General features: G+C 43.3%; 1 protein-coding gene across 2 annotated transcripts in view; it reads right to left on the bottom strand.

Moving 5' to 3' along the window:
* Nucleotides 1-23,708, bottom strand: part of zbtb26 (zinc finger and BTB domain containing 26) — a 28,212-nt gene extending 4,504 nt beyond the window's left edge. Inside the window, exons 1-2 of one of the 2 annotated variants that reach the window (XR_005458483.1) lie at nt 23,573-23,708; nt 4,788-6,264 (exon numbers count right to left, since the gene is read on the bottom strand). Coding sequence is in view for 1 of the 2 variants with exons in the window: in XM_038781752.1 (XP_038637680.1) it covers nt 4,879-6,255 (1,377 nt within the window). In the remaining variant the exon portion in view is untranslated. Of the gene's footprint in view, nt 1-1,432; nt 6,265-23,572 lie in introns of those variants that run through there. The other variant, XM_038781752.1, reaches the window with a different exon arrangement.
* Nucleotides 23,709-23,969: the final 261 nt, after the last annotated feature.

Raw genomic sequence — 23,969 nt, 5'->3', positions numbered from 1 at the left:
AAGCATGTATTGATGGAATCCAGTTTTGTTCTTCCCAAGCAAACATGTGTCCACTATCATAGCCTTTCATTTTGTATATATAGATTTTAGTCAAGCTTTTGTAACATGGAAGCAAGCCACTCTGGCTCCAGAAAAAGAAAAATTAGCAATTTACTCACTCCCCTGCTCTTTCCCCACAGCTTTGCAATTATTTTCCTCTTCAGGGGTAACTTTTCAAAAAATTAATTATTTAATTGAAGCTGCTTCCACCACCCTTTCAGCCATGCATTACAGATTGGAGCAACGCATTGCATTAAAAAAAAAATCTAACTTCTTCCTTCCTGCCTCACTTTATCCTGGGTTCTTGAGGCAATTAATTTAAATCTGTGCCTGCGGGTTATTGATCCTCCTGCCAGAGGAAACAGTTTCTCCGTTTACTTTATCAAGTCCTTCATTATTTTGAACACCTCTATTAAATAAACTCTCTTTAACATTCTCTGCTCAAAGCTTCTCAGGTCTCTCCACATGGGATGTAAAGCCATAAACTCAGGCACTCAAAACAGCTAAATCAATGCACCAATGTTCACATCTAAGAACAGCAAGAAGGTGGGTTAAATAAATTGGTGATATTTTTTGGCTTTGAGATTTTCTATTTCAGTATTCATTCCTGACAGAGTACCTTACTTCATCAGCACCCCTGAAGCAAATAATCATTCTAATAAATTATTTTAATAATACAAGAGTTAATAACATAAAACAGGCGACATATTTGAGTGGCACAGTGGTTCAGAGTATGAAACTCTTTGAGCAGAGGTCTGATATCTGTGCGGAACGTGCACAAGGTCAAAGTCTTGAACATTTTGTTGTCTAGAGAATGACAGCAGCACACACAAAGATATTAGTACTGACATGAACTATTGTTGTTAACATATCTTTATTCTGAACTAGAAAGAAAACTGGGCATGGAGGCTTGCAAACTCCCACTATGACGGATTAAAAATGCAATGAGGCCGGAATTTAACATGTGCGCGCCATGCCATAAATCTGCCAATGTTCTGAAACATATAGCTCATTAAGTTACTTTTCCATTTGCATTGGCTTGGTAGTTTCAAGACAGGATTGGAGTTACTGATGATGGCTCTTGTGAATTTTCAGGCTCATTGTCAAAGTAAACACAAATAGCCAAATACCGGAGAGTAACTGCCAACTGCAAAACAGCACCTCATAATGAAGTGTTCTGCAGGACAGGAAGGGAGAACACATTGGTGAGAAACTATTTCCTCGGGTGGATGTAGCTGTTACAAGGGGGCATAGCTATAAGGTTCAGGGTGGGAGATATAGGAGGGATGTCCGAGGTAGGTTCTTTACCAAAGAGTGGTTAGGGTGTGGAATGGACTGCCTGCTGTGATAGTGGAGTCGGCCATTTTAGGAACTTTCAAGCGGTTATTGGATAGGCGCGTGGAGCACACCAGAATGACAGGGAGTGGGATAGCTTGATCTTGGTTTCGGACAATGCTCGGCACAACATCGAGGATGGTCTATGGCCGAAGGGCCTGTTCTGTGCTGCACTGTTCGATATGTTAAAGTACCCTTCCAGATTTACTGTGAAGATCCAAGACCATGGGCTTAATTTAATAACTGCCCCCATCTGGCAGAAGCCAGGTTAGGCAGTTAAAAGCAGAGCAGAACATTTGCCCTTCCCTTCCTAGCAAACTTCCCCAGGCTCTCTTTAAATATGCAGAAAATAATTCAGTCATCATTAAGACCGTATCTACTATTTTAACCAGAGCTATTTTATTTTGGAGGGGAGGGGGGGGAGAGAGAGAGAGGAGGAGGGAAGAAGAGGGAGGGAGGAGATAGGAAGAGAGAAAGAGGAAAAGAGAACAATTAGTGTTAGCTTCAGGAGCAGCAGTAGATAGGTTCCAAAAATATATATAAGATTTATTTTTAAGTTTCTTTGCAAGCCTAAGAAAATACTTCTCTGGTAGACACAAGGAAAAACTGTGGTTCCCCACCATCACGGATTCACCTCCCAGACTATTTAACTTGTGGCGGGGGTCATAGGCTTCCTGGTGGACACCAACTGACTTTCCAGTTGCTTTGGTCAGTTAGGAGCATTGTAGGAGGCCCACCCACTAAACTCAGCCAACCTTACTTGCTGCTGTGTCACTTGCTTTGCTGCTTTCCCACCCGGGGGTCACCGCGTGTTTCTACAAAGCACATTGTGATGCTAAATGGCCAAAAATAGAACACAATAAAAACATTGTGGTGAAACATCCCTCTTTGTAAAGAGGTTTATGTTGCTATACTACTTCATAATAATTTTAAATATTGTTCTTGTTTTGGCACAATGCGTAAGATTTCTTACCAAGCAACCCCATTAATAATTACCATGTAGTTGAATTTTCTTTGGAGTGGTTGCAGGAGGGGTGCAGAAATGGGGCAAGTTTCAAAGTACTACAATATTACTAAATTTGAATTAAATACAAGTCAAATATCCAAACTTCCAATTGAGACAGAAACAATGCAACAATTTCTCAAGCCTCACCCCAGATCAGTGTTCTGAAATGCCATCATAACACCATCATTCACAGGTATCAGGAATTTAAAGGAATGGCATATCAAAATAAGTGCTTTGGTCTGAAATCAAATTCGTACTGTTAAACACGAGTGATGTGTTCCATCATACAAGTCAATTTGGTGGTGTGGTAAATAGAGAGGGGGAAAGCCTTAGACTACAGGACAATGTAGATAAAAGCAAATTGCTGCAGATGCTGGAATATGAAACCAAAGAGAAACTGCTGGAAAATCTCAGCAGGTCTGACAGCAGCTGTAGGGAGAGAAAAGAGATATTGTTTCGAGTCCAGATGACCCTTTGTCAAAGCATAATATAGACAGCTGGTCAGATGGGCAGAACAATGGCAAATGGAATTTAACCCTGAAAAGCATTTTGAGAGGACTAACAAGACACGGAAAATACACAACGAGGGCGCTAGGAAGTACAGAGGACCACAGGGACTTTGGGGTGTATTTCCAGAGATTCCGGAAGCACAGCAGAACAGGTAGATGAGGTGATTAAGAAGGCATATGGGATACTTGCCTTATTAGCCATGGCTTAGAACAGAGGAGCAGGGGAGGTTGTGATGGAACTGTATGTAACTCTTGTTAGGCCACAGCTAGAGTACAATGTATAGTTCTTGTCACCACACTATAGGAAGGACATGATTTCACTAGAAAAGGTGCAGAGGATGTTGCCTGGGCGGGCACATGTTAGCTCTTAAGAGACGCTGAATATGCTGGGGTTGTTTTCCTTAGAGCAGGGAAGGCTGAGGGGGTACCCCAGATGTACAGAATTATGAAGGATGTAGATAGGGTAGATGAGAAGAAACATTTCCCCTTAGAAGAGGGGTCAATAACCAGGGGGCATAAATTTAAGGTAAGGAGCTTTAGAAGAGGTTGGAGGGGAAAACTTTTTTCATCCAGAGAGTGGTGGGAATCTGGAACTCACTGCCTGAAAGGGTGGTGGGTGGTGGTTTGGGAGAGGGGGTGAGAAAGAGAACCCTTGCAACGTGTAAGAAGCATTTAGATGAACACTTGAAACACCATAGCATACAAGGCTACAGACCAAGTCCTGATAGCCGGCAGTGACACTATGGGTCGAAAAACCTCTTTCTGTGTTGTAAAACTCTATGAATCTATGATTAATTCCCATGATAACATGTAGCACATAATCCGGTCGTTTAATTTTCAGTTACCAAGGTAAAGCAGCATAAACTGCAATTCTGCTCACAGCAATGATCTAGTATAGCAATTCTCGCAACGTCAAGTTCCAATGAAAGAATTACTACTCTTGAAAAAAATCTAATTATAGATCTACCATTTTAGATCTATGCTGAAAAAACAGCAACTACAAATTCTTGCCTATCTTTAGTCAGTCTTAGTCTTCCAAAATTGCATATTCTACAGCTACATATCTGGAGGCAGGAAGACAGGATCAGATAGACTGTAGAACAGTGCCCTGACCATTTGAGAATAGATTTTAAAATGATGGTATTATTTCAGAAAAATAAATCGGAAGAAGGTAAAAACAGAGCAATGTGCTTTGAGGTGTTTAAAATAATAAAGGGTTTTGGTAGGGTAGGTTCAAAAGAACTATTTTCTTTGGCGAGAGAATCCAGTGCAGGCGGCAGGGGAGGCTTTAGTTAGGAAGCACCTTTTTCGCAACAAAGCAATATGAAAGTCTGGAACCCCACTCTATCCCTAAAGACTGGACCATTTGAAATGTTCAAGACCAAAACAAATAGTTTTTTGTTCAGTAAGGGCATCAAAGATATGGAACAAATTCGAAAGTGGAGTTGAGGTACAAATTAGCCACAATCTGATTTAATGGTGGAATAGGCTCAAGGGCTGAATAGCCAACTCTTATTCCTATTTCAACAGTCATAAGGCAAAGTTTCATATTTTAAGTGTTAGCCCTGGGTAATTGGTTAACTAACCAGGTGAACTCTTGAGCCTTATTTTAAACAGTTCTAGAATAGAGGTCATATGCCACCTGGCCAACCTTGATAGCTAAGTGGCCCACTGGAACGCACGTAGTTCTTTTTAAAGTACTAAACTGCATCTTTCAAGTGACAGACATTCTATCAAACATCGATTAAAACAATTGTTAGCTTATAATGCTCTATTTCATCAGCTAGAAGAGAGAGAAATCTACAGAACATTTCTTCACAGTGCAAAGCTCTGTGTGTTTACTAACCCACTGATGAGATACCTTTAGTATGTTGATTTGGTGCAAAGTTTTTACCAACCTTCCCAAAAAGTGTTTAAATTTACTGCGTGGCCAACAAATTTCAGTTGACATTCTCAGAAGATATTAGATCACGAACAGCACTACTGCAGTCATTCAATAGTATCTACTTCCAGAGTAATTTCTTGTATGCTTCCTTCGGTGACATTATCTACACATTTCTTCCCATGCTGTTCTTTGAGGTGCCGCCTGAGTGCAGGCTTATGTGCAAAGCCCACATCACAGTAGTTACACTTGTGTGGTCTGTCACCACTATGGAGATTCAGGTGGTCCTGCAGAGAACATTTCTGAGTGAATGTCTTCCCGCAAATTGTGCACTGATAGGGTTTGATTCCGGTGTGGACTCGGATATGCCGTGTCAGATTGCTTTTTTGCGTGAAAATCTTCCCACAGCGCAGGCACAGGAAAAGTTTGTGTGTTTTCAAGTGACTGATGAAGTTTTCGAGGTGCTGAAAGATTTTCCCACATTTACTGCAATGGTGAGGCTTCTGAAGCCATTTGTCTTGCATTTTAAAATGGTTGGTGTACACTGTTTTATTTGCAAACAGTTTTGTGCCTCTGTTGCGTTTGAATAAAAACCCACCTGCCGCCGCCATTTCCTCATTTGGAAAACTACTCAAACCTTGTAACTCAAACTCATTGGCTGCCAGCATGAAACTTGTACCATTGACAACTTCCGACAATCTGGGTGGATCAGCTACAAAATTCTGTAAACAACTATCTACCACTTTGTTGCTTCTAGAATCAACAGTTGAATTGACAAGGGAATGCTGTGATTCCGGAGAATTTGCAATGGCTCTTTCCACACTATTACTGAAATTATTTGAGAGGTGGCTCAAGCTGTCACCATTCTCACTCTCCTGAATATCACTAGTCAGCGATTCCACCTTAACAATACGAATGTTGCTATCCTCGGAGTCAGTATCACATTCAGAGACATCTCTAGTTTGCGTAAGATCTTCCATTTTGCTCTTTTCAGAATCAGGTGGAGAGCTTTCCAGTGGCCTTTCTGAACTTTCAGGAAACGTAGTTGAAGTGCTGCTTTCACCTATGTTGTGCGCTTGGTCTTCAGACAACAATTTTGGCTCAATATATTTAGAAAGGGCCTGCGTGCACCTCTCCACAATGTGGCCCATTTGAAGGTAGCTTGCAGCAGTTAAGTAGTTTACCAATTCCTTCACGGGGAACTCCAGGATACCAGTGTAGCAGGACAACAGTATTTGCTCTCCAACCTCTGAACTCTGGAGAAGTGAAATTCTGACATCCTTTGAATCGTTCAACAAAAACTGGTCCCTCAAGAAGGGAGAGCATGCTGCAAAAATGATTTTATGCCCCAGAAAGGCCACATTGTTGATTCGGATTGTGACATCACAGAATCGTTTCTGCTGCCTCAAGAAATTCATTTTCTGCAACATGGAATCTCCATAGCTTGAAAACTTAAAACAGAGCACGTCAGAGGTTGGAGCCATGTTTCCAATCTAGAGAAAACAGAAAGAAAATTAGCAACCCGCTATTAAAAAAACAAAGTTAAAAATCAGGGCTAGAGTAATCAGTTTGAGCCCCACTTTAGAAAAAGAATAATCCAGGCAAAGTTTTTGTCTTTGTGGCCGCATAGATGCAACCATCCCATGGAACCTTTGTAGCCCAAAATTTAAAATACATGTTCTTGTTAATTTGGATCTATTTAAAGCTACCAATTCATCATTCCTAAATCCAAATGTCTGGCATCATATCTGAATGATAGGAAATCATTTAAACAACATCAATTAAAAATCCTTTCCAAACTTTCAGACTGAACCAATGGATGGGAACTATTAATGACAAATGGAACATTATCTGGACTTTAAAGGCTGGAGTGTCAGGACTTGGCCAATACACATGACTCACTCCCACAGCGAGGATAGCTCCGATTGTGATTAATGTGCGACATGGAGCTTTATCAGATATATAAACACCATTCCTCAGGTGAGATATTAAATAAAGGCCTACGTTGCTAGTTTTCATGGTTGAGGTAGATATTAAAATAAGGTAAAAATAAGGTAAAAATAGGAAAAATCTCCAAATATCTTGGTTTACATTTCTCCACAGAAAATACCACCACCAAAAACAGATGAACTGGTCTTGTGTGTGCGGTGTACAAAATGTCAACCACATTTGTCTTTGCAGAAGTTACTTTATATATAAACATTTTATTGAGGTATTTATGGTTTTACAACATCAATAAAATAAACAAGTACATGAATTTATAAACACAGTGCAAAAGCTGTCTTCCTTCCTTACAGGTCCCAACTTTACTACCCCCTACTCTAAACTAAGCTAACCCTCCCCGCCCTCCCCCTTTCTGCTAACGGTTAATATTCCGCAAAGAAGTCTACGAACGGCTGCCACCTCTGGGCGAACCCTAACATTGACCCTCTCACGGCAAACTTTATTTTCTCCAAGCAGAGAAAGCTATGTCAGATAGCCAGGTTTCCGACTTCAGGGGCTTCGAGTCCCTCCAAGCGAATAATATCCGTCTCCGGGCTACCAGGGAAGCAAAGGCCAGAACGTCTGCCTCTTTCTCCTCCTGGATTCCCGGATCTTCCGACACTCTGAAAATCGCCACCTCTGGACTCAGTGCCACCGTTGTTTTTAACACCCTGGACATGACATCCGCAAACCCCTGCCAGAATCTCCTAAGCTTCGGAAATGCCCAGAACATGTGGACATGGTTCGTTGGCCCTCCCGCAGACCTTGCGTACCTATCTTCTACCCCAAAGAGCCTGCTCATCCGGGCCACTGTCATGTGAGCCCCGTGATCGACCTTGAATTGTATCAGGCTGAGCCTGGCGCATGTTGTGGACGCGTTGACTCTACTCAACACGTCCGCTCAGAGACCATCCTCTATCTCTCCTCCCAACTCCTCTTCCCACTTGCGCTTCAGCTCCTCAGTCTGCGTCTCCTCTGGCCCCATGAGTTTCTTGTAAATGTCAGAAAGCCTCCCTTCTCCCACCCATACTCTAGAAACTACCCTGTCCTGTATCCCCCTTAGTGGTAGGAGCGGGAAGGTTGAAACCTGCCTGCGTAGGAAGTCCCGCACCTGCAGGTACCTAAATTAGTTTCCCCTTGTCAATCAAAATTTCTCCTCCAGCTCCCTAGGGCTAGGAAAGCTCCCCTCTATAAACACATCTCCCATCCTCTCAAACCCTGCTCTCTGCCATCTCCGAAACCCTCCATCCATCCTTCCCGGGGCAAACCGGTGATTATCAGATTGGAGACCACACTGGTGCTCCCTCCGCTCCCACGAGCCTCCTCCATTGCCCCAGACCCTCAGGGCCGCCACCACCATGGGGCTGGTGGAGTACCGTACCGGCGGGAACAGCAATGGCGCTGTTATCAATGCCCCCAAGCTGGTACCCTTTCATGAGGCCGCTTCCACATGCTCCCATACCGACCCTCCCCCCACTACCCACTTCCTGATCATGGCTATGTTCGCCGCCCAAAAGTAATTACTGAAGTTTGGCAGTGCCAGCCCACCCTCTCCCCGGCTCCGCTCAAGCATCCCCTTTTTTTAAACTCGCGGGATCTTGCCCGCCCATGCAAAGCCAATGAATACCTTATTGACCCGTTTAAAAAGGGATCGGGGAATAAAGATGGTGAGACACTGAAACACAAACCGGAATCTCAGCAGGACCATCATTTTCACCATCTGCACCCTCCGAGCTAGTGACAACGGAAGCGCGTCCCATCTCCGAAAATCATCCTTCATTTGGTCCACTCGTCAGGCCAGATTTAGCTTGTGCAGCCGTACCCATTCCTGCGCCATCTAGATGCCTAAGTGCCGAAAGCTTCCCCCACCACTCTAAATAGCAGTTCCCCATGTCGCCTCTCCTGCCCCCTTGCCTGGACTGCAATCATCTCACTTTTCCCCATATTTAATTTATACCCAGCAGCACGGTGGCGCAGTGGTAGCACTGCAGTCTCACGGCGCTGAGGTCCCAGGTTCGATCCCGGCCCTGGGTCACTGTCCGTGTGGAGTTTGCACATTCTCCCCGTGTTTGCGTGGGTTTCAACCCCACAACCCAAAGATGTGCAAGGTAGGTAGATTGAACACACTAAATTGCCCCTTAATTGGAAAAAATGAATTGGGTACTCTAAATTTATTTTTTAAAATATTTAATTTATACCCCGAAAACCGGCCGAATTCCCCCAGAATCCTCAGAATTTCTTCCATCCCCTCTAATGTCTGATACATACAGGAGCAGGTCGTCTGTGTAAAGCGAGAGTCTGTGTTCCACTACCACCCCCCCCAAACCAGCCCCTTGAGGCTCTCAGCGCAATTGCCAACGGCACTATGGCTAACGCGAACAACAGTGGGGAGAGGGGGCATCCCTGTCTCGTCCCCCGATGCAGCCTAAAATAGTCAAATGTTGTCCTATTCGTCCGTATGCTCGCAACCGGAGCCCAATACAACAGCCTGACCCAGTCAATAAAGCCCCGCCCAAATCTGAACCGTTTCAATACCTCCCACAGATATTCCCATTCTACCCGATCAAAAGCCTTCTCTACGTCCATTGTGACCACTACCTCCACATCCGTACCATCATGATCACATTTAACAACCTTCTTACATTGGCCACCAACTGCTTTCCCTTAACAAACCCAGTCTGATCCTCCCCAATAACGTCCGGGACAAAATCCTCAATCCTAGAGGACAAGATTTTGGCCAGTTAGTTTGGCATCCACATTCAATGGGGATATCGGCCTATAGGATCCCACAGCTCCGGGTCCTTGTTCCGCTTCAGGATCCATGAGATTGCGGCCTGTGACATGGGGGGGGAAAGAGGGAAAGAGCACCCCACGCTCTTTTTATAGAACTCTACTGGGTACCCGTCTGGCACCAGGGCTTACCCGACTGCATGGCCTTCAGACCCTCTGCTATCTCTTCCAACCTGATCGGGGCCCCCAGCCCTTCTACTAACCTGAAGTGCCCCCCACCCCCTTTCGGGAAATTCAGCTCCCCTAACAAGTGCCTCATCTACTCTGGCCCTGCTAAGGGTTCCGACCCACACAGCCTACTGTTAAACATCTTGAACGCCTTATTCACCACTGCTGAGTCCCCAATCAGGCTCCCATCCCCATCCATTTTTCCCTAGCTCCCTGGGTGCCTCCCTCTTTCTAAGCTGCTGTGCAAGCATTCTGCTGGCCTTCTCCCCATGCTCATAGATCACCTCCCTCAGCAGCTCTATAAACTCCTTTAGCTCCTTTGCCATTGCTGGCACCCTGCCCGTCTTTGAGCCTGACCGGTCTAAACCAGGGTCAATAACTGTGTTGAAGTCCCCTACCATGACCAATTTATGCGAATCTAGGCCCGGAATCTTCCCCAACATTATCTTTATTAACTCCACATCATCCCAATTTGGAACACACATTTAGTACCACCTGCACCCCCTCCAGTTTCCTACTGACCATAATGTACCGGCCTCCCACATCCGTAACTATTCTTCCCGCCTCAAACACCACTCGCTTATTAATCAGGATCGCGACCCCTCTTGTCTTCGAGTCCAGCCCCAAGTGAAAAACCTGTCCGACCCATCCCTTCCTTAATCTGATCTGATCAGCTACTCGAAGGTGTGTCTCCTGTAGCATTACGTCTGCCTTCAGTCCGCGCAGATGTACGAACACATGTTCCATCTTAACCAGCCCACTTAGTCCTCTTACATTCTAGGTGATCAGCCTAATTGGGGGGCTCATCTCCCATCCCCCCCCCCCCCCCCCCCCCCCACACCAGCCATTACCTCTCATAGATTTACATAGAATTTACAGTGCAGAAGGAGGCCATTCGGCCCAACAATTGCCTCTACCATCAATTTTCCAAATCAAGTCCGGTTTAAAAAAATAAATAAATCGGGGGGAAAAGGTCCAAAGGTCGAACCCGAGCGGGAGCCACCAAATGTGCGACCTACTCCTTCATAGCCGCCACCGGAAGTCCCTTTGCCAACTTAATCAGGTTTAAACACACCTCACTATCCCCTAGAAGCTCTTTACTATCCATGGACAGACAGACAGTTGTTAAACACTATGATCATTTCAATACTTTTTTTGAAGAGGTAATTTCTTTACAATTAGAGTGTGTGTTTTTTTAAACTAATTTATGTCATTAAATAGTAAGGAATATACCCTAGTATACTGGGTTTAAAACTGTAGAATTGGACTGTTTCCATATTGTGTGCGAAGCTCCCTGGAAGTATTTGCGTTCTTGCAGAATTTTCCTTTCCCATCTCCAAAGACGTCAAAGGCAAAACAAGCAGCATTACTACTGCAGAAAATGTTTTATTATTAAACAGTTAACGGAAATATGTCAACATGTGCGAAAGAACAGAAAAAAAAATCAAGTTCGGTTTGCGCACAATAATAAAAACTGATTTTGAACCAAGTGATACAGGGGGATTAAAAAGTCCCAATTCGAACCAAGTTTTTCTTTTTATATGTACGTGTACATTCCACCTTCAGTAGCTGATTATTGTATTGTAAGATGCAGAAGGTTACACCTAATCAACAAAACACACAAAAGAAGAGCTTTTTCAAAAAGCTACAAAGATTTCTTTACAAATGCCAGCCTAGGGCCAGAGGTTCTACTTTTGCCTCGAGTCACAGGCTCATAGGCTCCAGAGGCTAAAGCACATAGCATAGGCTGGCATTCCAGTGGAATAGATAAAAGATGGCTGCGCTTATCGGAGGTTGAAACGAGGTCCAGTCTGTTCCCTCAGGTGAATGTCGAAGATCCCATGGCATTATTGAACTCCAGTGCCCCAGTCAACATTTATCTCCAAATCAACATCAGTACAACAGATTATCTGGTCATTTGACTCATTGGAGGTGTGTGTAAATAAATTCTTTTTTATTAGTGCAAAATACCTCCCCTCCCATTTTTCCTCCTGGGGCATGGAGTTTATGTCACTCAGCGTGGAATTAAGACTCATCCAGAGTATACTGGACACAACAGTTTATGATCCCTGATATGATCCCAATTGCAGAGCTGAAGATCGTACACCAGACTCAGCTGCCTTCTTAGCCAAGCCCCTGGCATCTGGCTGACAACGTCAAAAGTCTTCATATGAATGGTCCATAAAAACAGCTCGGACCCTGCCATTTATCACTCCATTTACCACCAATTAAGTGAGAAAAATAAATAATCAATAGTGCCATTAAGTAACATCAATAACCCGATTGCTGATGTTCATTTTAGGATTTGTCAAAACTGCTAACCTCCTCACGTCTTGATTCAGACATGCGCTCAACAGGAGGGATGCTACACGAGTGGCACAATCAAATTTCTTGAATTAATGTAGCATCTGAAAACCAATGGCATCAGGAAACCCTATGAAAATGGAGGTCAATGGGAATATCCTTCAGTACCTGGCATCATAACCTACACACAGAGATGGTTGCCATTGCTAGAACCCATTCACTGTAATCAGAAGACAGTTGTTCCTCGGGGCAGTGTCCTTGGCCCAAGCATTTTCAGCTGCTTCAGTTAATTTTTGCCAGAGCCAGGCTGATTCTACAACATTCAGTTCCATTCAGAATTAATTTCCAGTGATGAAGGAGCCCAAAAATCAGCTTACAGCAGGACCTAGATGGCATACAAATTTGAGCTGATATGTGGCATGCATGTTGCCTGCAGTTTAAGTGGCAACAAGGGTAAGACCCCCTTCAACCATTATTGTCACCAGAACCCCACAATCAACAACCCTCTTCTCTTAGCTGTCACTGTTGACTAGAAAATAACCAGCCACACCAGCAGCAGAACTCTGAAGAAGTCAGATTTAACTGAAAATGTCAACTCTTTCTCTCTCCACAGATGCTGCCAGACCTGCTGAGTATTTCCAGGACTTTGTATTTATGTCAAATTTCCAGCATTTGTCGTATTTTCCTTTTTGCGGTGAAATCGAAATGGATTTTATTATTATAATCTGACACATAAAATGGGCTATAAAAGGTAGACCAATGAATCAAATTTCTCTCAATCTGCCATCTTGGCTAGTCAGTTTCTTAGATGAAATATAACTTGTTGCTAGCTGCTTTAAGAAACAATCTGTTGTTCGGTCAGTTCTTTTAATTAGCTCCTGCTTGTTTGTTCCCAAAAGGAATGGTCTGCGTCAATGTGTAATCTCTTACCTTCTCAGGAAGTAAATTAAATACTCTGGCTTCCACAAAGTAAGTCACAGTTTCAGGGCTCTCTCAGTCTCTCAAGGATTACCACTCAAGTTTACATGGCTATCTAAGTTTCAGCCTCAAGCAGTAAGCAAACTAATACTCGGTCTCAGTGTATAATCCTCAGCCAGTTTGAGCTAAATAATCACTCTCTCCAAATCTCGGCTTTTATAACCCTCCAATCTCAGGGATAGCTTTATCATTTTAAGATGCTTTAAGAATCTCCAGAGATTGGAGGGGATGTTGCTCAATGTGTCTCGAATGCAGAGGTAGAATTTCACTACATACGACATGGGATGCTAGCAGGGTTTCTATCCAGGTTCTCAATGTGAGAGGCTGGAGATATTCAAATATCTCCTGGAAGGAAAATTCTGCCCTTTAATTCCAATCTTTTCAGCCAATTCCTCTAATGATATGGTTTTATCTGAAAGTTTCTGAGAAGGAAAAGTACAGTTATGTCTTCAACAGGTCAATAAGGATTATTCCTTTAGACTGGACGCTAACCCATACACTATTTTCAAAAGGGCTACAGATCGCAGTGAGGAAGCAGCAGATTTATGAACATGATCCATTACTGGGAAGATGCTAAAAGGAACTGTGAACCCCTTCTATGATTGTGTCAAAAAGGGGAGGAAGGCTAATCAGGGAGGGGCCTCTTCCCCAAAGGCCAGGGGCAGTAGAGGGAGACTGGAATGGATGGATATTATCTTTTTTGGTTCATTCAGTATATTGGAAGTCTTGCTTCAAAAAAACCCCAAGCAGAAACAAAGCGAAAAATCAAGGTTCCTAAAAGCAGGATAACATAACGGGGGGACGACGACTAGGCACTTTTCACAGTAACTTCATTGCAGTGTTGATGTAAGCCTACATGTGTCAATAAAAGATATTATAAATGTTAAATGCAGTATAAGATAAGGTAGATCAGAATTAGTGATAAGTTGACTCCAAGCTCAGGTTTTAAAATGTGCAACATTGTAGGAAAAGGCACGATAAGAGGGAAGTGAGCAGCAGTTCCACACGTATGAAGCCCAGAGAAGGAATGATGTGGAGCTGCCGGCGTTGGTCTGGGGTGAGCACAGCAAGAAGTCTTACAACACCAGGTTAAAGTCCAACAGGTTCGTTTCGAATCACTAGCTTTCAGAGCACTGCTCCTTCCTCAGGTGAATGCCTCAGAGAAGAAATTAGTTTGATTAAAACTGTGCATCGAGTCTCGCATTCAAAAGAAAACAAATTTAATCAAATACGGTGTAGACCGAGTAGGCCGAATGACCTCTTTCTGCATTGTAGGGATTCTATGAGTTCTGGGGCAGGAGTCACCTGTTAAAAATAAACCGCAACAGGACTGGAACCAATATCCTCGCTGGGAGGTTCAGTTGTGTGGTTGGGAGTAGTTTACATAAAATTGGCGGCGGAGGGGTTTTGGATAGTACCAGAGAAAGAAGTAGTACCATATTAAATAGGAACAGCGCAAGAAGAACTGATCAGGGCAGGTTTAAAGTGAAAAAAAAGTGTAGATATGGAAATCACAAAGTGTAGTGAATAAGGTTGATAAGCTACAAACACAAATAACAGTATTGATTTGGGAAGTAATTGAGGTGTTAGAAGTGAAGATGTCCTCGAGGAAGTAAGGGCAGGATCCATTTGATTAGAGTTGAGAAGAAAGACAAGGTCACACTACTAGGGGAATTCTAAAGGTCTCCGAAAAGTCAGTAAGTGAGTAATATAAATCTACAGAGAAATCAGAGAACTATGATTTTAATTATCCAAAGATCTATTGTAATAATGTTACAGTAAAGAGGGAAGTTTCTGGAATGTGCTCAGGAGAATTTCTTGGCTAGTATATTCTCGACCTAACTAGGAAGGAGGGATATAGATCATTGTAGGTGGCAGGATATATTGATAATAATAATCTTTATTAGTGTCACAAGTAGGCTTACATCAACACTGCAATGAAGTTACTGTGAAAATCCCCTAGTCGCCATGCTATGGAATCTCTTCGGGTCTATGGAGGGAGAACGTCCAATTCACCTAACAGCACGTCTTTTGGGACCGGTTGGAGGAAACCGGAGCACCCAGAAGAAACCTGCGAGAATAATTAGCACTACATATGGGATCTTGTCCTTCATAAATAAAGGCATTGAGTCCAGAAACGGAGGTGTTAAACTGAACCTTTATACAGTTCTGGTTATGTCACTTCTAGAATATTGCATCCATTCTGCAGTAGCCTTTAGAAATGACGAAAAGTTCTTTGGGAGGGTGCAGAGGGGATTTATAAGAGTAGGCCATCCAGCACATCGGGCCTGTTCCACCATTCAAACAGATCATCTACCATTACGCCATCACTTCCCACTATCGCAATATGCCTTGATGTCACTAATGTCCAGAAATCTGTTGCTTCCTGTCCTGAGTGCTCAAGTGATTCATTTCCACAGATTTCGGAGGCGAATTCTCAGTCTTAAATGGCCTGCCTCTTAAGACTATGTCCCCATCCTATCTGCATCCACTGTCACACGCTGTAAGAATTTTGTACGTTTCAATTAAATCATCTCTCATTCTTCAAAACTCTGGAGAATCCAGGCCTGGTTTTCTTAATTGCTCCTCACAAGACAATCCGACCATCCCAGGGATTAGTTTGGTGAATCACCCTCTTATGACAAATATATCCGTTCTTAGAGAAGGTGATCAGAACGATACACAATATTCTAGGTGCAGCCTCACCAAGGCTCTACACAATTGCTGCAGTCTCACCAAGGCATCTTTACTCCTGCATTCAAATCCTCTTGCACTGAAGAGTAGCATACTCTTCCTAATTATTTCTTGCACTTGCATGCCAGCTTTTAATGACTAACGAGCAAGGTCACCCAGGTCCCTTTGGACATCTGCACTTTCCAACTTCTCACTATTTAATAAATACTTCTGTTTTACATATTTAAAAAAAAAATCAAAATGAATAACTTCACACTTATTCTCATTATATTTTGTGTTCTTGGCCATTCACTTGGCCTATCCTAATCCCCTCAAAGCATCCTTGCATCCTCCTCAAAACTTACATTCCGAGGGCAGCACGGTGGTGCAGTAGCACTGCTGCTCATGGCGCCGAGGTCCCAGGTTCGATCCCGGCTCTGGATCACTGTCCATGTGGAGTTTGCAAATTCTCAGTGTTTGCGTGGGTTGCTCCCCCACAACCCAAAAGTAGGTGGATTGGCCATGCTAACTTGCCCCTGAATTGGAAAAAAATGAATTTGGCACTCTAAATTTAAAAAACAAAACTTACATTCCCACCTAATTTTGTATTACCAGCCAATTTGGAAATATTACATTTGATGCCTACATCCAAATCATTTATGTAAATTCCCCACTAGTAGTAACTGCCTGCCATCCTGGGAATGACCTGTTTATTCCTACCCCTGTTTCTGATGATTAACCAATTCTAAATCCACACCAGTATATACTATCAACTTCAACGTGCTCCAATTTTGTTTACTATCGTCCTTTGTGGGATCTTAGCAAAAGTCTTCTGAACATCCAAATGCATCACATTCACTGTTTCTCCTTTATCTATGCTACATGTAACATCCTCAAAAAAACTCTTAACAGGTTTGTCAAACATGGTTTCCCTTTCATAATTCCTTGTGGATTCCCAATCATATCATTTTCTAAATGTTCAGTTATCATCACATCCTTTATAAGTTCTAACATTTTCCCTACTATTGACATCAAATAGGTCTGTAGTTCTCAGTTTTCTCTCTTCTTATATAATGAGGTTACATTTGGTACTTTCCAGTCTGCAGGAACTGTTCCAGAACCAAAGTCCAGAGTTTACAGAAGGGATTTTAGCTACAAGAAGAAGCTTACATTATTCACCTTCGAGCAAAGGAGATTGAGGGGAGATTTGATAATGTTCAAGGCTACAACAGGTTTAGAGAAGAAAAACAAAGAGTAGCTTTTCCCTTTAAGTGATTCTACAAACACCAAGGCATGTAGATACAAGATTTGGGGCAAGGGGTGCAGGGGGGGGAAACATGAGAATGCAAAGACGTACCTACTGACCTGGAATTTGCTGCTTATAATGATGGTGGAAGCGGATACAATGAAGGATTTTGAAAGGAAATCAGAAAGGCACCCAAGGGAGATAGATAGATGTGCAATTCCATGGGGATACAGCAGAGGAATGGGACTCACTGAGTTGCTTCAGAACCAGCATTGGCTCAAAGAGCATCATTATGACTCTAAAGAATATATTAATCAGATTCTATGATTGCCTTTCAACCTAGAGCCCTGAAGTAGCCTTGATACTAGTTCAGAAAAGCTATGAGGGTAGCAAATCAGACTGAAAGTTTCATTTTGTTTCCTCATCCGCTGCCCTTCCTCAAACAGGTTTACTATGCATTTCAGACTTAGGCCAGACAGGATAAATAGTTGTTTCTATTTCTCCAGTACTTTGGGCTTGGTCCAATATTATAAAAGGAAAGAAGGAATAGTACCTTTAATTCTTTCCCTCAGAATTGGGTCACATCAGCCAGCTAATTTCAGTAAGAGCTAATGAAAAATATTTAAATTAATAGTACTAAATGGAAAACTTGATGCGGTTTTGACTCCAATAATATGAATGTTCTGCGGTTAGATGATTCTGCTGCTTTTTGTGATCGTCCCAACTAAAAATAAACAACATTTCAAAGTGGAAGCATCTGCCTCTCCAACAACATTGGAAATTATTAACAGCATGGCCACAGGAGGTGGTTAGATTTACAACGTACACCTTTCCAGTCCTTCCATAATGAATTATATCTTCCACGATTTTCAAAAGGGGCAATAAAAATCTTGTTTCTTTAAAACAAAAATCTGAAGAATTCAGAATGTTATTCAAATTACCATCACTCACCTTTGATGGTTCCAACTTTATTCCTTCCTATAATTGGTTTGCTTGGTCATTTTTTCTGATCATAAAATGGAATTTCAACCACTTTCTCTGCTCCGGAAGCTGCCTCCAGAAACCTCATTTTGTGTCAAACCTTCCAAAAAATGAATACTGCAGAGCGGAGGAGTACTCCCGGCATGACTCACACCCCAGGGAAAAGTTTGTTCTCTTTTGAACAATGGCCGGGATTCTCCCCTACCCGGCGGGGCAGGGAGGTCCCGGCGTGTTGGAGTGGCGTGAACCACTCCGGCGTCGGGCCGCCCCAAAAGGTGCGGAAGGCTCCGCACCTTTAGGGGCCAAGCCCTCACATTGAGGGGCTAGGCCCGCGCCAGAGTGGTTGGCGCTCCGCCAGCTGGCGTGAACGGTCTTTGGCGCCACATCAGCCAGGGCCAAAAGGACTTCGCCGGCCGGCGTAAGTCTGTGCATGCGCCGGAGCGTCAGCGGCTGCTGACGTCACCCCGGCGCATGCGCAGGGGAGGGGGTCTCTTCCGCCTTCGCCATGGTGAAGACCATGGCGAACGCGGAAGAAAACGAGTGCCCCCACGGCACATGCCCGCCTGATCGGTGGCCCCCGAACGCGGGCCAGGCCGTGGGGGCACCCCCTGGGGTCAGATCGCCCCACGACTCCCCCCCCCAGGACCCCGGCGCCTGCCTGCGCCGCCAATCCCGCCGGTCAGGTAGGTGTTTTGATTCCCACCGGCGGGATAGGCTTGACAGCGGCAGGACTTCGGCCCATCGCAGGCCGGAGAATCGCCGGGGGGGGCCCGCCGACCGGCATGGCCGATTCCCGCCCCCGCCGAATCTCCAGTGGCAGAGAATTCGGGACACGGCGGGGGCGGGATTGACACCGGGCCCCGACGATTCTCTCGACCCAGCGGGGGGTCGGATAATCCCGCCCAATATTGTTCTCACTTCTAACCTTAAATTTCTCATTCCATTACAATCTTTCTCATTTCTATCAATAGTATGTGGTGTCTGATCAGTAGGACGCCCAAGGCTCTGCTTCAAGGATTTTTGCCAGCAAGGCATGAGGGCCCCAAACATCGACTATTGCACCTGGGAGTTGCCAGCTGACAGAAGGAAATGGTAACACCTGGTGGATACCACCATGATGGCCAGTGGCCACAGCAGCTTGGCAACAGATGCCAATGCTTAAAATTACAACGACACCTGGTAGTTTCAAGTACAGCACTTGTACTTGAGCCTGGATCTCATGGCATGGTGGCACAGTGGTTAGCACTGCAGCCTAACAGCACCATGGACCCGTTCCAATTCCGGCCTCAGGTGACTGTCCCGTGGCGATTGTACATTCTTCTGGGTGTTTCGGCTTCTTCCTAGTCCAAAGATGCGCATGTCAGGTGGATTGACTGACCATGTTAAATTGCCCCATAGTCCAGAGTGTGCAGGTTAGGTTATGGGCAGGGTGGACAGAAGGGTCGGTGCAGACCTGATGGGCTGAATGGCCTCTTTCTGCACAATAGGGATTCTATGAACGATTGGCCTCCTCACCCATCAGTAAAGATGCGTCATATAAAGACATGCCATCTGAATAGATGAAGAATCCTGACCATGGCTTGGCCAATACTCCCCTCTTCATGGAATATATCCATCACGTGCTCACAGAAAACCATCTACCTCCAGGGTCTCAAGCATCAGCCTTTCCTCTCTGCTACCATTTTTCAGGCTTTTAAAACACAAGCTTGGTGTCCAGAAGGCAGATCACCACCACCTTCTGAAGGGCAACTAGGAATGAGCAATAAATGCTGGCCTAGCCAGCGACACTCATATCATGTAAGTGAATAATAAACTAAAACTAAAGCCTGATCACTTTTGAATTACTTAAATCACATTCTTTTAAATCTTTCTGGTGTACTGAACAAGGTGCCTTGACTCTTCACACTTATTAATTTTCAAAAACACTACTCGTTGCTTGGGAAATGCATACGTGAAACAGAAAAAGGCAATAAATGAGAGGTTGAAACCTTTCATAAGGAATGGCTTAGTAAAATGTTATCGATGAGGCAATTTGTAACATTTATTCACATAAAGTGGCCCATGCAAGAGACAAGTCCCCAAAATTTCACTCATACAAAACAATGGTTACAAGGCCTCTATCCACTATCATTACCATCAGCCAGCACCCAAGCTTTTTTTTCCAATTCGTAATTCAATCATTACATTTTAAACAGATTTTTGTGCTATAATAGTTATATAGTGCCAGCCTCTTTTTCTCCCCGAAGACTTCAATCCCACATCACATTTTTAAACCGCTTTACCCTGTATCTATTGTGTTATGTTATTTCAAATGTAAAAAAAATCAGCAATCTTGGCTTCACCATCAGTTCTGACCTCAAACATAACCCCTTGCCATCTCATTTTCTAAAGCTGCCTCCAGGAGACTGTTTTTCTTTTCTGGCAAACATTTTATTTTTTTCTTCAACAACTTTTAACTTGTATGAAATTCCATTTTCAACCATGATTTGTAATTTTGAAAGGCTCTGCTAACACTGTTCTTATTCGGAAGAGTTGTCATGTATATCACAGCCCTCGAGGACCGAGAAACAACAATTGAGGATTATAATGTGTCGATTTGGTGTTGCAGCTGAGCCTACAATCTTTGGAGATTTCTGAGCTGGGAGGCACACCAGGGCAAAGATGTGACCCTGATACAAGCCAAACCGATATTTTTAGAGTCAGACAATGACACCAATTTCTACTCATAGCATTATGTATCGTATGCACTCATTTCTATTCTCCATTGACAAAACGGACCCTTTTCACGCAAGTAACTGTTAACCTTTGATCATCTAGGACAAAAAAAAATCCATGATCGTAGCTAATGGAAATATCCAGCTTTTAAAAATAGAATTGCACAGCATAATAGTGCATATAACCACGCAAATCTTCACCAAGCACTTCAGAAGGCACCAAATATAAGCCATTATCTACTGACTCCCTCTCGACTTTGATTTTCATTGTGGCAGCTCAGGCTATTTGACAGATGGGTCCAAAGAGCAATCTAGCATCCACTCAGACTACAGTACCAACTGTGGCGGATTTGCAGACTCCCTGGGATTTGTTTCTTTGTGCAGAAAGGCCAGATGGCCATTTTGAATGCTGCAGCCAGTATTGGTACGGGTGGGGTTAGAATTCAAAAATAGTAAATCTGGTATGTTGAACTTTCTAATAAGGAGTTGCATGTAAATTTGCGTTGGGGGAAAAATTAAACCCTAGCTTTTGTGGCTTCAAACCAACAGTGTTGAGGTTTTAGATGTAATTGTTCCCCAAGACATCTGCCTACACAGAAATACTTACACCTATCGGCAGACTTTTGCAATTTTCACTTCATGTGAAGATTGAGGTGAGACTCAAAGTGGAAGAAGGCTGATGTGGAGTAAAAACACCAGCAAAATGCTGCAGGACTGAATGAACTGTTTCTGTTCTGCATATTCTATATGTCTCATTTTCACCTCTCCAAGTTATCACTGGTAGGAAATGGGAAAATGAAGGTGATCGATATGTACACTTTTTTAAAGTTGCAAAAGCATGGAGGAATCAGGCAAGTAGGGATTTAAATCAGACAATTCATCTGTCAGATTGCTGCAGCTTTAAAGTGATGGAGGTTTTAAATCAAATACCTTGTGCATTCAGTGGTATCAAAACTGAAGCAACCCACAATTCATTTGGCACTTTGACCAAGATTAGTAAAACAGTGCTCTTCCGAATTAATTTTAGCTCAATAACAATAATTCCTTTTAGACAATGCGTGGTAGGAATTAAAACAAAACTTTTACCAAAACTCAGCAGTGATGTAAAATACTGTAACTATTTATCACAGCATCCCTCATTTAAAAAGTCAATCTTTCAAGTGAAAGGCATAAAAGGATGAACGATAAACATAGCATCCTGATGCAACTTATGTTCTTTATTCTGACAGAACCAGAATAGATTTTCTGTAGATAAAATATCTAATCACATTGCTCCCTCAACGACAACGAAAAAGCGATCCTTTCTTGTTCCAGTTCTCTACGCACTAAAGGTTTCTCCCCACTTTCACTTGCCTTTTCCAATTAAACAGCTTTAGTGCAAAATGTCCACACCAGAAGATCATAGCAGTTGCACTCACCATGATAGAAAAAAGTTTAAATGCCATTTTATACAGGAAAAAAAAACAGGTGTGCTTCTTTCAAGTGTGGGTGAGATATTGGAAATAAATACAAGTTTTGTTTAAAAGGTATCAGCACTGATGAGTCACCACTGCTATAACCTGCATGGTTTTCAGAAGTGCATTTCAATCACTAGTGTTATTGGTGCTCTGTTTATTACAACTACAGCAGCTCTTTTAAAGATAAATGATTAGGTTTAATGAATGCAGATCGTTATCCCAAAGTCAACGCTATCAAACAAGTTATTAATTTTATTGCATTCTCGTGACTGAGACTAACATAGGTGTGGATAAATAATTTGAATAGAAAGTTCTTGGGATGGTGATACAGTAAACATTAATAGTTACTTATAGAGCATCTCAAATTATATTTGTACTTAAAAATCACCGCCATCTACTTGTGCTGAAATGCCCTATTAATTTTGTTGTTCATTGTGCTCCTCAGGACTAACTAGATGAAGCACATCATGTGAAGTCTGAAAAAGCAGGGATTTCGGTGTCTAACAAAAAGCGACCGAAACGACTGGATGAGATAGAGAGAGAAATAATTGAGAAGACGCGTACACAGGATAAATTGAACAGCACATACATAAAAGAAGTGTTCTGATGCCACACAATAGCACTACAATTAGAATGAAATAAGAGGGCAATAGTTCGCAGCACGCACAGCTACCTTCAAACAAAAAATACCATGAAAGTATTCGCAGGAAGCCCAAGGCTAACTAAAAATAACGTACGAATCAGTACAGCGGTACTTTAAATAACTCATCCTGCATCTGTTGTGAAGCATCAAAACAGGGGGGAGGAGGAGGAGGAGAGTTCAATTTAGGCTATCAATTCCTTAGGCTTTCAATTCCTCATTTTAGCAGTTCTGCAAGTCGAAAACGTGAGGAGATTCCTCGTCAAGTTACTGCACAAACAATTTCAACGCACAAAAAAAAAACACAAGGCAAAAAAAAACCCCCTAAACCGCCAAACATTATGTGGGAGTCAGCACTGGGGGGGGGGGGGGTGGAGAAAAAAAATATGTTGGTAAATGGAGCCAGACCGCAGCCTTCTTGGGCCTAGTGCTGTAATGGAACAAAGCCAAGCCTGCTCTAGTTTGCACTGAACACAGCAGATTAACACACACACTACTGGCTGCTGCTCCAGAAAGCACACGCCGGCGCCAACTTTCACCTCAACATTTTCATTTTTAATATTTATATCCTTTCCCCCACCCCACCACTTTGAGAATGGTTTCCGGCCTGGCTGGGGAGTATATATATCTCTGTGTGGGGGGGTTTGTGTGTGTCTAGGCGGAGCGCTAGAGACGGTTCTAGCAAAGAGAGAAAGCCTGCCGATCTAGCATTGTGATAGCGAGCGCCCCAAACAGAAATAAAAGAGGAGGGGGGGAAGAAAAAAAACACAAGTCCACACACAAAAAAAAACACCCGCTTCTTTGCCCGCCCGAGGGAGACTGGGATTCAAAAAGCCAGCGAAGGTTTTTGGTGAGAAAATACTGTACCTTTCCCCTCCTCCGGATTCTTGAAGCTCCGGGACTCGCGTCTCTGCTCGAGCGCGGGAGCGAGGGCGGACTGGATTAATCTAGACAAACGCTGCAAGAACCCCGTCAATCATCCCGCTTAAAGGGGCCACCCTGACCCCGCGCCTCCAACTTCTCACAACCCCCCCCCCCTTCCAATCAATCCTCTAACTGACATTTCCTCGCCCCCCTCAACCAACTAAAACAAAAGCGATGCCGAGGTATTTTGTTCTTTTGTTGTTGTTGTGGAAAACTTGCACTAGTGAATCATCACCCATTTCTCCTCCCCCCCTCAGGGCCTCACATCCAATGAATTGTGTAGCACTTAATTTTTTTCTCTCAATAAAAGCAAACCGATTTATATCTAACAAAAAATAAC

This window comes from Scyliorhinus canicula, chromosome 21 (assembly GCF_902713615.1).
Source record: "Scyliorhinus canicula chromosome 21, sScyCan1.1, whole genome shotgun sequence".
In the NCBI taxonomy this organism is placed as follows: Eukaryota; Metazoa; Chordata; class Chondrichthyes; order Carcharhiniformes; family Scyliorhinidae; genus Scyliorhinus; species Scyliorhinus canicula.
Note: the sequence above shows the minus strand (reverse complement) of the source record. Positions and strands in the feature narration are given on the sequence as shown.